This window comes from Ochotona princeps, chromosome 10, assembly GCF_030435755.1.
Source record: "Ochotona princeps isolate mOchPri1 chromosome 10, mOchPri1.hap1, whole genome shotgun sequence".
NCBI lineage: Eukaryota > Metazoa > Chordata > Mammalia > Lagomorpha > Ochotonidae > Ochotona > Ochotona princeps.
Genome location: NC_080841.1, coordinates 30250344 through 30262561, shown reverse-complemented (window position 1 = coordinate 30262561; position 12218 = coordinate 30250344). Strand labels below are relative to the sequence as shown.

General features: G+C 49.6%; 1 protein-coding gene across 1 annotated transcript in view; it reads left to right on the top strand.

The window, feature by feature from the left end:
• The first annotated feature begins 236 nt into the window (after window positions 1–236).
• Window positions 237–12218, top strand: part of SUSD4 (sushi domain containing 4) — a 118193-nt gene continuing 106211 nt past the window's right edge. Inside the window, exons 1-2 of the mRNA XM_004578615.4 lie at window positions 237–593; window positions 1149–1334. Of these exons, the coding sequence (XP_004578672.2) occupies window positions 1184–1334 (151 nt within the window). The 5' untranslated portion in view covers window positions 237–593; window positions 1149–1183. The remainder of the gene's footprint in view (window positions 594–1148; window positions 1335–12218) is intronic.

Genomic DNA, 12218 nt, shown 5'->3' with positions numbered 1-12218 from the left:
GTGTCTAGGCCTAGGGGGCCCTCCGGGGCTCCTGCACAGGCCGGGCAGAGGGCGCTCTGCTGGAAAGCAACAGTGGGGCCTGTGCGTGCGAGAGGGGCCGCCAGGAGCCCCGCGCCCCGACAGGTGCAGGCGCGCCGGCTTCCCATTGGTCGCGCAGGCAGAGCCCATCCCCCTCCCGCCCCCGCCGCTCCCCTCCCAGTTCGCGCAGCCGGCTAGGTCGGCGGAGGCGCGTGTCCGCTCGCCCGCGCGCGCGCGCCCCTCGTCGCGTGTCCGCCCTCTCCCCGCTCTCTGCGCGCTCGCGAGCCCAGGTAGCGGGCGCGCGGAGCCTCGTCGGGCGCGCGAGCGGCGGCCGGGCTTCGGTTCCCCCGCCTGGGCTCCCGCCCGCCCTGGGGAGCCTGAGGAGGGAGCGCGCGGGCGCGGGCCGCGGGAGCCGAGCGCCGCCGGTGCAGCCGCCGCCGCCGCCGCCGCCGAGGCTTCCGTCTCGCTCGCTCGCTCGCGCCGCGGCGGCAGCAGAGGTCGCGCACAGATGCGGGTTAGCCTGGCCGGGGGAGGAGGCGGAGGAGTGCCGGGAGCTGCATGCATGAGACCCACAGGTAAGACTCAGCTCCTGAGAGGGGCTCTCGTGGTCGGGGAGATGCGCGCAGGCCGGCCAGCGGCATTGGTGCCCTCTTCTGCTCCCCAAGAGGGAATTTATTGTTTATTTATTTTGGACAGCACAGAGACTGGGGTTCTGGGGATTGGGGCAGTAGGACCCATCCCAACGTCGGCTGAGGAAAAAAAAAGAGAGAAGTAGCGCGGGGGAGCCGCTGCCACCTTGTGAGATTCCTAGGAGTGACATGCCTAGGCCCAGGGAAAAGTGTCTTTTCGGCCCCAGACGCCTGAAGGCTCTAGACTTTGCGCCGCGGTGTAGCAGCGCCGAAGCCCGGCCGCGCCGAGCCCGGGTGCGCTGCCCCTGCCCCGCGCCCCTCCTCCACCAGGCGCTGCTACTCGCGGTGGTCCACGCCTCGGGCAAGGGGGCGGGGGATGGAGCCCGGGAAGCCGAGCGGGTGCGGGGCCCCGGAGCGGAGGGAGGAGGGGAGCATGCCCCCCTCCTCCATCTCCCCTGCGCCAGGCAGCGGGGTATCGTGGTGTTCCGCTCCTGGTCGCAGACTCTGGCGAGCTGGATGCCCTCTGTGGATGAAAGATGTATCATGGAATGAACCCGAGCCATGGAGATGGATTTCTAGAGCAGCAGCAGCAGCAGCAGCAGCAACCTCAGTCCCCCCAGAGACTCTTGGCCGTGATCCTGTGGTTTCAGCTGGCGCTGTGCTTTGGTCCCGCACAGCTCACGGGCGGTGAGTGACCCCACTGCGTCCGAACGCCAGGCTGGGGGCCAGAGCGGGGTGGTGGTGGCGGCAGATATCCGGCAGGGAGGAAAACCAGCTGGCAGGACGGGCTCAGCACCCCTCCCCCATCCCATCCGGGGTCCTGAGAGCTTGAGGGGCTCCCATTTCCCAGCCTAAAACCTCCCCGCTTCTACAGAAACCCTGGAGTTCCCGGAAAAATCCTCCGTGGAACGCGCTGATTACACAGCTTCCCACCAACCGGCCCAACCTGGTTTCTCCTCTGGAAAGCCTGGCTCCTTACATCCACCTTTCCTAAGAGAGTGGAGGGAAAAGAGAAATGTGTTTGGGGGACCCCTGAACCTTGTCCATGTCCCAGCACACAGATCCGGTTTCAGCCTGTGGGTTTGTTCGGGGGTGGGGGTGGTCAGAGTTGCAAAAAAACCCCAAAACAAAACAAAACAAAAACACAAAAACCCCAATTTGAGAATGCGAGGGATCTAGGGATCTAGAGATGTGGCCGTTCCGGGTTGGTGTGAAAGTTAACTTTCTTCTGCTTTGGGAGCTGGTGTGTGTTCAGGCAAGTCTGTGCGGGTCAGGGGCGGGGAGGGGCTGCAGGGGTTTGCCTGCAGGTGTGTTTCTGGAAGATTGCATTGCTTCTCTGGGTGTGATTTATAGGGGGGCAACAAAAGTCTGGTGCTCTTTGAGAAGGTGGAAGTCAGAGGAGATGAAACTGATAGTCCCTCTCTCCTTTCCCTCCTACCCGCCCCCAGGTGGTCCATCACCTGTTGGTTCTGGCCCTTGGGGAGAGGGCTAACTTTTGGATATGATGAGGTAGACATTATGGGTTGCTGTTTGGACTTCAGAGTCTGCCGGTCTGTGCCTCTCACTTTGTCTCTTGTTCCGGTCCATTCCCCATTTTTGTTGGGAGCGTACTGCTGTGAATGTGATAAAAGAATGGATTGAAGTACTGTTCATTTGTGAATAAATTGTGATCAGTAGAAAACCAAGAATCGATGGGCCTAAATAAGCCATTTTAGTGTGTTAGATTATTGCTGTCTCAGAGAATTCCAAGGTGAAGCTGGAAGGAAAAAAAAACGAGTGAGAAATTAGCAAGAGGAGGGAAGGGCTTAATCACAGAGTAATAACTCAGGTGTTGGGTCGAGACAGCTGAAATGATGCTTGGGGTGGGAAGATGTGGATGGTGGGGTGCCCAGCTGGGACAGTTAGTAAGGAACCTCTGGCCTTGGGCTGGGGGCAGGAGGACCTGGTGTTTGTTTTAACAGGGGGTAACTCTGGGTGCTCCTGTGTTTTATATTCTGTCTTTAAGAGGACAGTCAGAGGGGAGGCCCGCCAGGACCTTGGCTAGAACCTCTGCCTGCCCCAGGCGCTATGCTTCTTAGGTCGGTGGCACTCCATGGGCAGAGCACTCCTCTCCTCACCTCTTGCATCTCACTTTAGCTGTTAGGCCTGCACACTGTGTCTGTGTGGCTTGATGTCCTCCTGGGCCACTTCTCCCATATGGGTGCCTACTGGTGTTTACAGATATCCTCCTTGGGGCCAGCTCAGTGTGGCCCTCTCGGGCTCCCATCCCTTGGCCACCTGTGCACTTTGCACAGCGCATCTTTCTTTCCCACCTTTCCACAATGGACACACCAGGTGAAGGGATCCAGAACCCTGGAGGAGAGGAGGGTGGGGGAAGGGCTGCCCAGCACCTCTTGGTTTCCCACTCTCATGCTTCTCAGGTGCTTGTATGCTGCAAAAAGGCCAGCATGAGCCTTGGTTCGCCCTGCATGCCTGCTGGTGGAGCGAGTGGTTTCTGGGAGAATATTTCCTATTGCAGAATTCCTAAAGGAATAAGCAGCTTGAGCAGGGAAGAGTGGTGAGGGACATCATAGTTCACTGAACAGAGATTTTCTTTCATAGGAAAGAAGTAAAGCCACATGTAGACCCCAGTTGGCAGTAAGCAGATTCCCCATAGGTCTAGCTGGACGCTGCTGTCACCTTAGTGTGTGTTCGAATCACTAGATCGTGTTAAAAGGCAGATTGTGACTTAGCTGGGGGTGGGGCTGAGTCTGTGATTGGGTGATAAGCACCCTGGTGCAGTAGGTGCTACTGGTTGGCACGGCTTTAGTTGAGGGCCTGCTTTCAGATAAGTTGCTTCTGCCTGCAGGCCCTCTGCTTTCCTCTGAATGACCCCATGCAGACGGCCTGGGAAGCTGCAGGAGTCTCACCTGACAGCAGGTCTTCAGGTGGGGTACAGCCCTGAAGATCAGCCCTCGCCAAGAGCTTGCTTCCTGTATCCACAAATAAAGGTGCATATTTAATAGACCCTGTTCTGAAGTGTGGATTTTCATTTTTGATTGCTTTCATTGGAAAAGAGTGCACAATAGCAAGATATACTAGTCTCAGCTAGCAGGAAAAAAATGTGCTTGATACAAGTATTATAGAAAAAGCTTGAACTAGAAAGGGAGAAATTGAGAAAATGATCATACAAAGGAAAAGGCTGAGGGGGAGAGAGGGACTCCATCAAAAATGAAGAGCTTTGTCCTGGAAAACTATAGTCCAATTCAATAGTGTGTGCCTCTGGAGAGGAGTGGCCTGTCTTGGCCTGAAGGGACTTCTCAGGGGCTTCTCCAATTGTCCTCTGTAAAGTAGGACGAAGATCCCTCCTTGAGGGCTACTAACACTCCCCTGCTTCCCCCTAAATGACTACTGCCAGCTGTGTGGAGCACGTTGGGCCTGTTGGCGGCAGAAGTGGTCTGGAGCAGGGCTTTGGCCTCCGATGTCTTCCCCAGGGGCCCATAGGTCTTACCAGGCCAGCTGGGATTGAAGGGTGTGCAGAGTGGCTCACCCAGGTTTAAGGGAAGACAGCCAGGAGTTTGCTCTTCAGTTGCTCCTTTTGAGTGCAATTCCTGAATGACGTGGACTTCAGGCTGGGCTCTGTCACTCCATAATTTGGGGGAGTCTTGATCTTGAGGGATGTCTCAGATCATTTCTTTAGGGTGGAAATGATGATTTCTGTCTGGGAGACAGATGGAAATCACGTAGGCACTCAGTTAATATAGCAGGAGGTCGGGTGGGGGGGGCAATGTTAACTTAAGGGCCCTTGCTTTACTCTCTGAATGCCTTTCCCCACTCTCAGCCAAGCACTATTGCACGTAATCATCTTTTTGCCTAGAACTCTCCATCACGCTGCACTTTTTGCCCAGGGAACACACTTGAAGACCAGCATAAATACCATCATCAATATTCTATTACCTCCTTAACAAATTCTCCTTTTCCCTCGGCTCCAACTGTACCACATGTAACCCTTCATGCACTAGACTGTAAGCCAGCTGAGGGTAGTAGTCTTGACTGGATTCCTGTTGGTGGCCCAGGCATTCAGAACAGTGTCTGGCACAGTTATTGAGCAAGAATAAAGATTCCCAAGTTACTGCCACCAGGGGTGAACTACAAAGTTGTCAACATTTCATGGTAGCTGAGTCCATGCATGATTGGAGGTGGGTCTGGCAACCAGAGGGAAGGTCAGGAGAGGCTGTAGGGAAAGTATGCCACTGAAGATGGGCTGGGAGCTTGGAGCATCCCTGCTGGAGAAACATCTGCAAAGGTGTGCAGATGGGTGCACAATCAAAGTGTTCTAGGAGAGGGTTAACCTGGGACATAGTATACTTGCAGGGAGGAACCTTCCTGTAGTCACATGGCAAGCAGTGGGGACTCACTGAGGCTTTGGAGCCCAAAGCCCTTTTCCTGTACCCAAGTCTCTGACTCTGGGCCAAATCCTGATGTGTCTGCATGCTCATGGTTCAAGTGCAAGTGAATGAAGCTCCTTGAGGTCTTGTTTGGGTCGTGTGGCCGTGGCATTGGGCTGGCTGATTTGCTGATATGTGGATGTGAATCTTCAGTAGTTTTATTGAGAAAAGATCTTCCATGGCAGGGGCAGGCTTTTCATGCCATGCTACATCCGAAATCCGTGATTTCAAACTGCATCAAGCTCAGTCTGTAAAGAAAATCCCAGCTCCTCCAACTCGAATCTGTTTCTTCACCGGAAGGCTTTCTTAATCTTAGCAGCGTGGGAAACCCTTTCGATTTATCCACAGGGTGAAATCTGAAAGCTTTTGGAGGCAGAAGAAGGATTTCACATAACAAGTAGCAGTCTCATTGCTAAGAGCTGAAGAGGCAAGTCAGAGAAGCAGTGGCTCTTTAATTCCTGAGAGTAATGAAGAGTGTGGGTGAAGATGTCTCTCCAGTAAATATTGATTAGAAACGGGAAGGAAGACACCTGACTTGCTCCTGGCATCAGAAGTGGTAGTGGATTTCCGTATCAGAGAAAGGGTTCGATTCTCTAATTATAGGCATTTGATGGGTTCTGAACTCTGGGAAGGGTGAGTTTCTTCTCCAAAGTTCAAAGGCAGAGGTGGAACATACATTTTTTCCCCCCATATAGCTTTTCCATTAGACTGAAATCTTTGTGTTTTTTTTTTTTTTTTTTTTTTGGTAGTGGTGAGAAAAGTGATCTTGCATGTGGCTACTGTTTATCCTGACCTTGTTTTGAAAGCTAAGGTTTAGTGATTTAGAAATGAAGCAACCACCCACAGCAACCATATGTCTACATAAGTTGTGGGGACCATTGCTTCTGAATGGAGAGGGACAGAGAGGCAAAGGAAGAGAAGCAGCTTTCTAAACAGTCTACAAACCCATTCGTGTTTGCCAAAACCCACCACAACATCTCAGTCAGATACATGTGCCTGCTCGTGCATCAGACACAGCATTTCATCCATTGACCGGTCAGTTCCTACAAGAACAAGTTGTTCAGTTGTTGCCAATTGCAGATGATGAGGGGAAATGAGGTACAATTTTGATGTGGCCAATATCCAAGAGATGGATGGAAGTTTCCAAATCATTAGTAAAACGAATTGCAGACATGTAGAATGTTTATTATGTGCCAGCATGGTTCTCCATGCTCTACATTTGTTAACTCATTCCTGTCCTGGAACAACTATACACAGTAGGTATTATCCTGGTTTTGCAGAAGAACCCAAAGCATAGAAAGATGAGGAGTTGTATCATGGCTAGTAAGTGAGATGTGCCTGCCCAGAGGGCCCTCTACTTTTCTTTCTTTCAGCATGCCAGAATGTGGAAGTTCCAATCCCTCCATCTTGGTCTTTTTTTCTCCCTTTATTATGTGTGACCTGAACATTTCTCTTTAGATCACAATTATCAAATATTTTGGAACTGTGCTTCTTCCTCCAAAGAATTCTTTGTGTTGTGAGCAAAAAACAGAAACCATAAGTATAGATCAGCAACAACAAAAAAAATACGTTACAACCCAAGACAGAGTGAAGTACTGGACTCTGAATGGAGAAACTTCAGGGGTCAGGCACCCGTGAACCTGTCCTTCAGTGACTAGTTGAAGAAAGTGACCAGAGTGGGGCATGCCTGCTCTGAAGGTCAAGGGTGAGTGAGTGGATGGCTTGTCTCTGGGGTGGTCTTCTAGAGGGATGGCTTGTCTCTGGGGTGGTCTTCTAGAGGGATGGCTTGTCTCTGGGGTGGTCTTCTAGAGGGATGGCTTGTCTCTGGGGTGGTCTTCTAGAGGGATGGCTTGTCTCTGGGGTGGTCTTCTAGAGGGATGGCTTGTCTCTGGGGTGGTCTCCTTTTCGCAGAATCCTCTTAGCTGTTCATTGCTCACGTGTGGTCACTATCCTTGGAATGGCTGCTTGGTATGTACTTGGGCAAGTGCTAATATGCCCTGCACCCAATAAGAGGGAGCTTCAAAAGGTGGCTAAAAAAGTGGAAAGAAAAGGAAATTTATGTTAGTGCAAAAAATATTTAAAATCTTTGCCTTGGAGAGTTATCCAAAAAGCTCATTGAAATGCATATTATGAAAAAGATGCATGAATTACAAAAAAAATTTAGTACCAAAAAAAGCTTACCTTTTAATTCAGTTTCCCAGGAACTTTTTGAAGCACTGCTGTACATGCTTACAGTGTTACAGTTTGCCAGGTGGTTTCACACGCATCTCCTGCTTGAATTCTTTTACCAGAAAGGGAGGAAGCTTTGATGGTTTCTGTCCTCAGTGAGGCTGCTCTTCCAGGGGGTGAGGGTGTCAAACGAAGCCAGAGTGGAGCTGGGACTGTTGGTGAAAGCTTTTCATTGTCAACCTGGGCTATCCTTTAAACCTGCGTTTTCAGTTCTGTGTTATAGTGGTAATCCGCCTTGATATCTGAGGCTTGTGGGTGTGAAGAACATCTCTCTCTCCGCCTCCCCACCCCCAAGTGAAACTCCAGGTAGCAGTGAAATGTGAGCATTTATATGAGAACAGAATCACCTACTTTGTTCTCCATGAAGGCGTGACTGTTAGTTCTAGCTTAAGATGATACGCTTTATGCAAGAAATTGCCGCCAACTTTCTTCTGCTAACAAAAATGGTGGCTATACTACTCTGGGAGAGTCATGGACCACTCAAAACAAGTGGGAGTGATTGAGCTGCTTAAAAAATGGAATTAAAAGTACATTTAAAAATAGCTTCTCTACCGAGAGTGTTGTGATGGCTTCATGAATTCTAAACCAGGTAAATTGGGGACATTAGAGACTTCAGAATCATCTTGGGCATAATGGAAGATGATGATGGACTTGGAAGAGCTGTGGTGCACCCACTGACTTCACTGTGGAGTAAGGACATGTGGCACCTTGGGCACCCATGGACAGATGCACACCCGAGGCCACCTATGTCTGTGAGTGTGTATCAGATCTCTAGAAAGGGATTTGGATCTTGGGAAGGAGATCCAAAGGGATCCTAGTGGCCTTCATTCATCAGTTATCATGTCATTATTGTCATTAGACATTGAGCTTTTTGAGAGCGTGGGTGAGAGATGCTTTGGAAATGAAGGACCTGCCTGGTTGGCTCATGTTTCTGTCTGAAATTGGTTATTGTGATCTTGTGGGATTACCGTTGTGGGGGCAGACAGACCTGGATGAGGAGGGCTACTTCAGTACTCTTTTTTTTTTTTGTCCTGAAGGTAACTAAATACAGACAAACTCTATTTCTTGGTTCTGATTGTATTTATAAAAGATTGTTTGTGGTTGAATTGGATGGACAAGCCAGTATATGAATTCTGTAGAATCTGCATGCCTTTAACGTTACTGATCTAGCTAGGGTTTTGCGTGTGTGTATGTGTATGTATGTGTGTGTAAGATTTATTTATTTATTTATTTGAAAGAGAGGGGAAATAGAAAAAGGGAAATAGAGAGAGAGGAACTCTGCTGATTGGCTCCTCAACTGGGCACAATGGTCAGGGCTGTGCCAGGCTGGAGCCAGGAGTCAGGAGCTTCATTCAGGTCTCCTATGTGGGTGGCAGAGACCAAACACTTGGGCCATCTTCTACTGCTTTTCCCAGGTCATTTTCCAGAAACTAGAACTAGATTTGAAGTGGTCTGGATGCCGCCTTCCCTGGTGATTGTGGACCAGTGCCCATATGGAATGCCACATTGCATGTGGTGGCTTCCAATGTTGGCCTTGAGAATGGATTAGCATTGTGGTGTAGCAGGTAGAGCTGCTCCCTATAACACTGGGATCCCATGTGTGTACTGGTTTATGTCTCAGCTGCTTCACTTCCAATCTAACTCCCTGCTGGTGGTCTAGGAAAGCAGAGGAGGATGTCCCGAGAGCTTGAGCCTCTGTACCCATGTGGGAGAACTGGATGAAGTTCCTGGTTTCTGATTTCAGCCTGCCCCAGTCCTCACCATCTGGGAGATGAACCAGCAGTTGGAAAATCTGTCTGTCTTCCCATTCCATCCTTTCCCCACAACCCAAACTCTGCAACTGACTTTCAAACCAGTAAAACTTTAAGAAAAATAAAATTCGAAGACAAATATGTATACTTGCCTAAATATTTAAACTCTAAAGATTATGATGTTTTTGCAGGTGAGAAACAGATCTTGTTTCTATAGAAATTTTCTAGGTTTAGAGGTTATTCTTATGAAAGGTCCTGTCCTTTTAGAGTGTTTCTGTCACTGACTGTGTCTTAGGGTTAGAACCAGATCCCAAGATGCATTCTAAATTAAGTGTTTTGTTAGTGGTGGTGGTATAGGAGCCACAGCTGCACATTTAGATTATGCTATGACAGCATAGACTTGATAGCTGATCAGGGCCACCTCTGGGTGTAAATGACAGAATGGGTTAATAATCTTTTAGAAACTTGCAGTCCATTTATTTCAGAACAGTAAGGTTCTGAATTGCTATGTGAGCTTTAAAAGGCTTGCCCATAGTTTTCCCTTTATTATAAATGGGAGTGGTGGTGGCTAGGTTTTTTTCTTCCCCTTCTATTTTTACAATTGTTTTTTTTGTGAGGGTGGTCATTTTCTGTAATAATGGCTTGGATATGTTTTAAGTGTTTGAGAGAGTTGGGAATGTAGAGCATGTGATAGAAATACCTGGAACTCAGGGCGAATGTTTGATTGTGGTGGTGAAAATGTTGCTGGGGGATATTGACATCTCACGGCACGGTGGCTTGTTTGAGTCCCATCTCTGGTCCTAAGTCCAGCTTCCTACCTATGTATACTGAAACAGCAAGTAATGATTCAAGTACTGGGATGCCCTGGATTGATTTCTCAGGTCGTCTCATTGATCTGACATAGCCCCAGCAGCTGTGGGCATTTGGGGAATGAACCAATAGATGGAAGATTTCTCTGTTTTGGTCTCTGTCACTCTACCTTTTAAATAATAATAATAATAAGAAGAAGAAGAAGAAGAAGGAGGAGGAGGTGGTACACTGGACTAGTTCATCTTGATCTTGTTATCAACTGTCTAAGTGGTTGTAACCTAATTGCTGGCTCAGTTTCATTGTCTGTCAAGTAATGATAATTGAACTCTCTAGCTCCCATGGTTTTGGAGAGAATCAAATGTACTGTTAACAATAGGGGGAAGCATTGTAATTTTTGGAGATATCAACATCATGACCAGGCAACTTGTGATGAATTCCTTGCTTGTTTGCTCTGCTGGAGCTAGCTTTGCCCAGGGCTTCCTTGGTCCAGAAAGGATATAGCACAAAAGGACCTGGTAGTACCTACTGGCACACACCACGATAGATGTATGGTCACTGGGTAGTTCCTCAGCCTTGACCCTTCCAGATCCAAGGAACTAATTGCTGGTTTGGACATGGTAGATCCTACAGTGGGATTTATCTCAGGGACTTTTGGGGGGAGAAGAGGAAAGGGAAGACATTGGAGCTGTCTTGAACAATAAAATATTTTCTCAGTAATAAAGATACTGGGAGGTGGTTTGCTTTTTTGGGGGGGTTGTTTTTGTTTATTTGTTTGTTTTTCCCCAGAAGAGAAGATAGCATAGACAGAGACTCAGAATGAGAAAGAATTTGTACTGAAGATAGGAATCGCTCAGGGCAGCCCTAGGAAAGGGTACATAGGTTGAGATGAGACCAGAGTAGAGGCTAGATGGTAGATTGGACCCACATGCCCAGCTGAGTAGCTTAGGGATGTTAGTGTTAATGCTATAGACACCTGGGGGCCTACATGTGTGGCTCAGGGTCATGGTATTCCCTGATCTAGGCTTTAGGAAAGAGGTATTCAGCAGCGTGGAAGATGGAGGAGTCAAAAGACCCTTGCTCATTACATGCTGATCGTGCACCTGTCAGTGGCTAGGTTAGAAAACCTTGCCCTCAGGGAACTTAGATTCTAAGGAAGTCATGGCCTTGACCTGGGGGTCCAAGTTCAGAGCTTCAGCTTCAGAGGAACGAGTGGAGGTAAAAGATGCGAAGTTGGGGAGTGAACAGAAGCCAGCAGCTGTTGGACACTGTGGATGGAGGGAGAAGGAGAGCCATTGGCCGAGCCCTAGAAGCTGTCATTTAGAGGGACAGCTTACTGTGGAGGAGGAAGCGTGCCTTGCCGCAGGACCTGCATTTAGGCAGCATCTGTCCATCAGACAGTTGAAAACTGAAGGCTGAAGAAGAAGATATATGTGTGCTCTGTACACTGAGAGGGTTGCTGCAGCAGCAGGGGAGGGTGGCCTTTCCCAGACAGTGTGTGGCTGGAGCATGAAGAGAGTCTGAGATTGCAGTCTAGGAGAGAGCCATGCTTGCCAGTCCAGAGGAAAAGCGAGTAAGGAGGCTGAGAAGTTGTGCTGAGACTGTGCTGGTAACGATCGCAGTAAAACCACAACCCTTGGTCCTGGCCATGGCTTGGGGTAGAAGGCCTGTTTTTATGTTGGGATTGGGATCTTGTTTGGGTAACCTGACTTGTGCATGCACATACCAACTGAACAGAAAGTCAGCAGGGCCAGAAGGGAGGAAGCTTGTTGCTTGGGAGGGTTGGAGAAGCGTGAGAGAGATGGCTGAGGCCCAGCTGCAGAAGCACCAGTACCGTTCCTGATCTTTGCTGGGAGGATAAAGCTAGGAGAGGATAAAGCTAGGGGGAAGGTGAGAGCCTAAGAGGGTCACTAGGTGGCCGTGGGGGTCTTTGAGTGTTTCCCTGTTCTGGTGATGTTAGGAAAGGGGATTGTGTGCTTAAGTGTGGTGAGGGGGCTGCTGTCTCCCTGTCCTCTGGGGGTGCTGGGTTTTTCTAAGTGCATTGTGCTCCCAACCTAGGTCCCCTCTGCAGAAGTCCCTCGGCAGCCCTCTCTGAAGTCCTCGAAAGGTTCCACTGCTCAGGCTGTCAGTTCATCTTCCAAGGTGCAGTTGTCAGAGTGGACCCTATGTCACTGCAGTCCCAGCTCTGTCATCCACAAAAGAAATCACTGACCTCCTCTGCTTTGGTTTCTGCACCCGTAAGAAGTCAGTGGCCACAGGGCTTGTTCCTACATACTTCCCTGAAGGCGCAGGGTGTGCAGATATGTAGGAGGCAGTGTTGGATGGCATTTGATAAATTTGGAGCAGTGTGGGCAGAG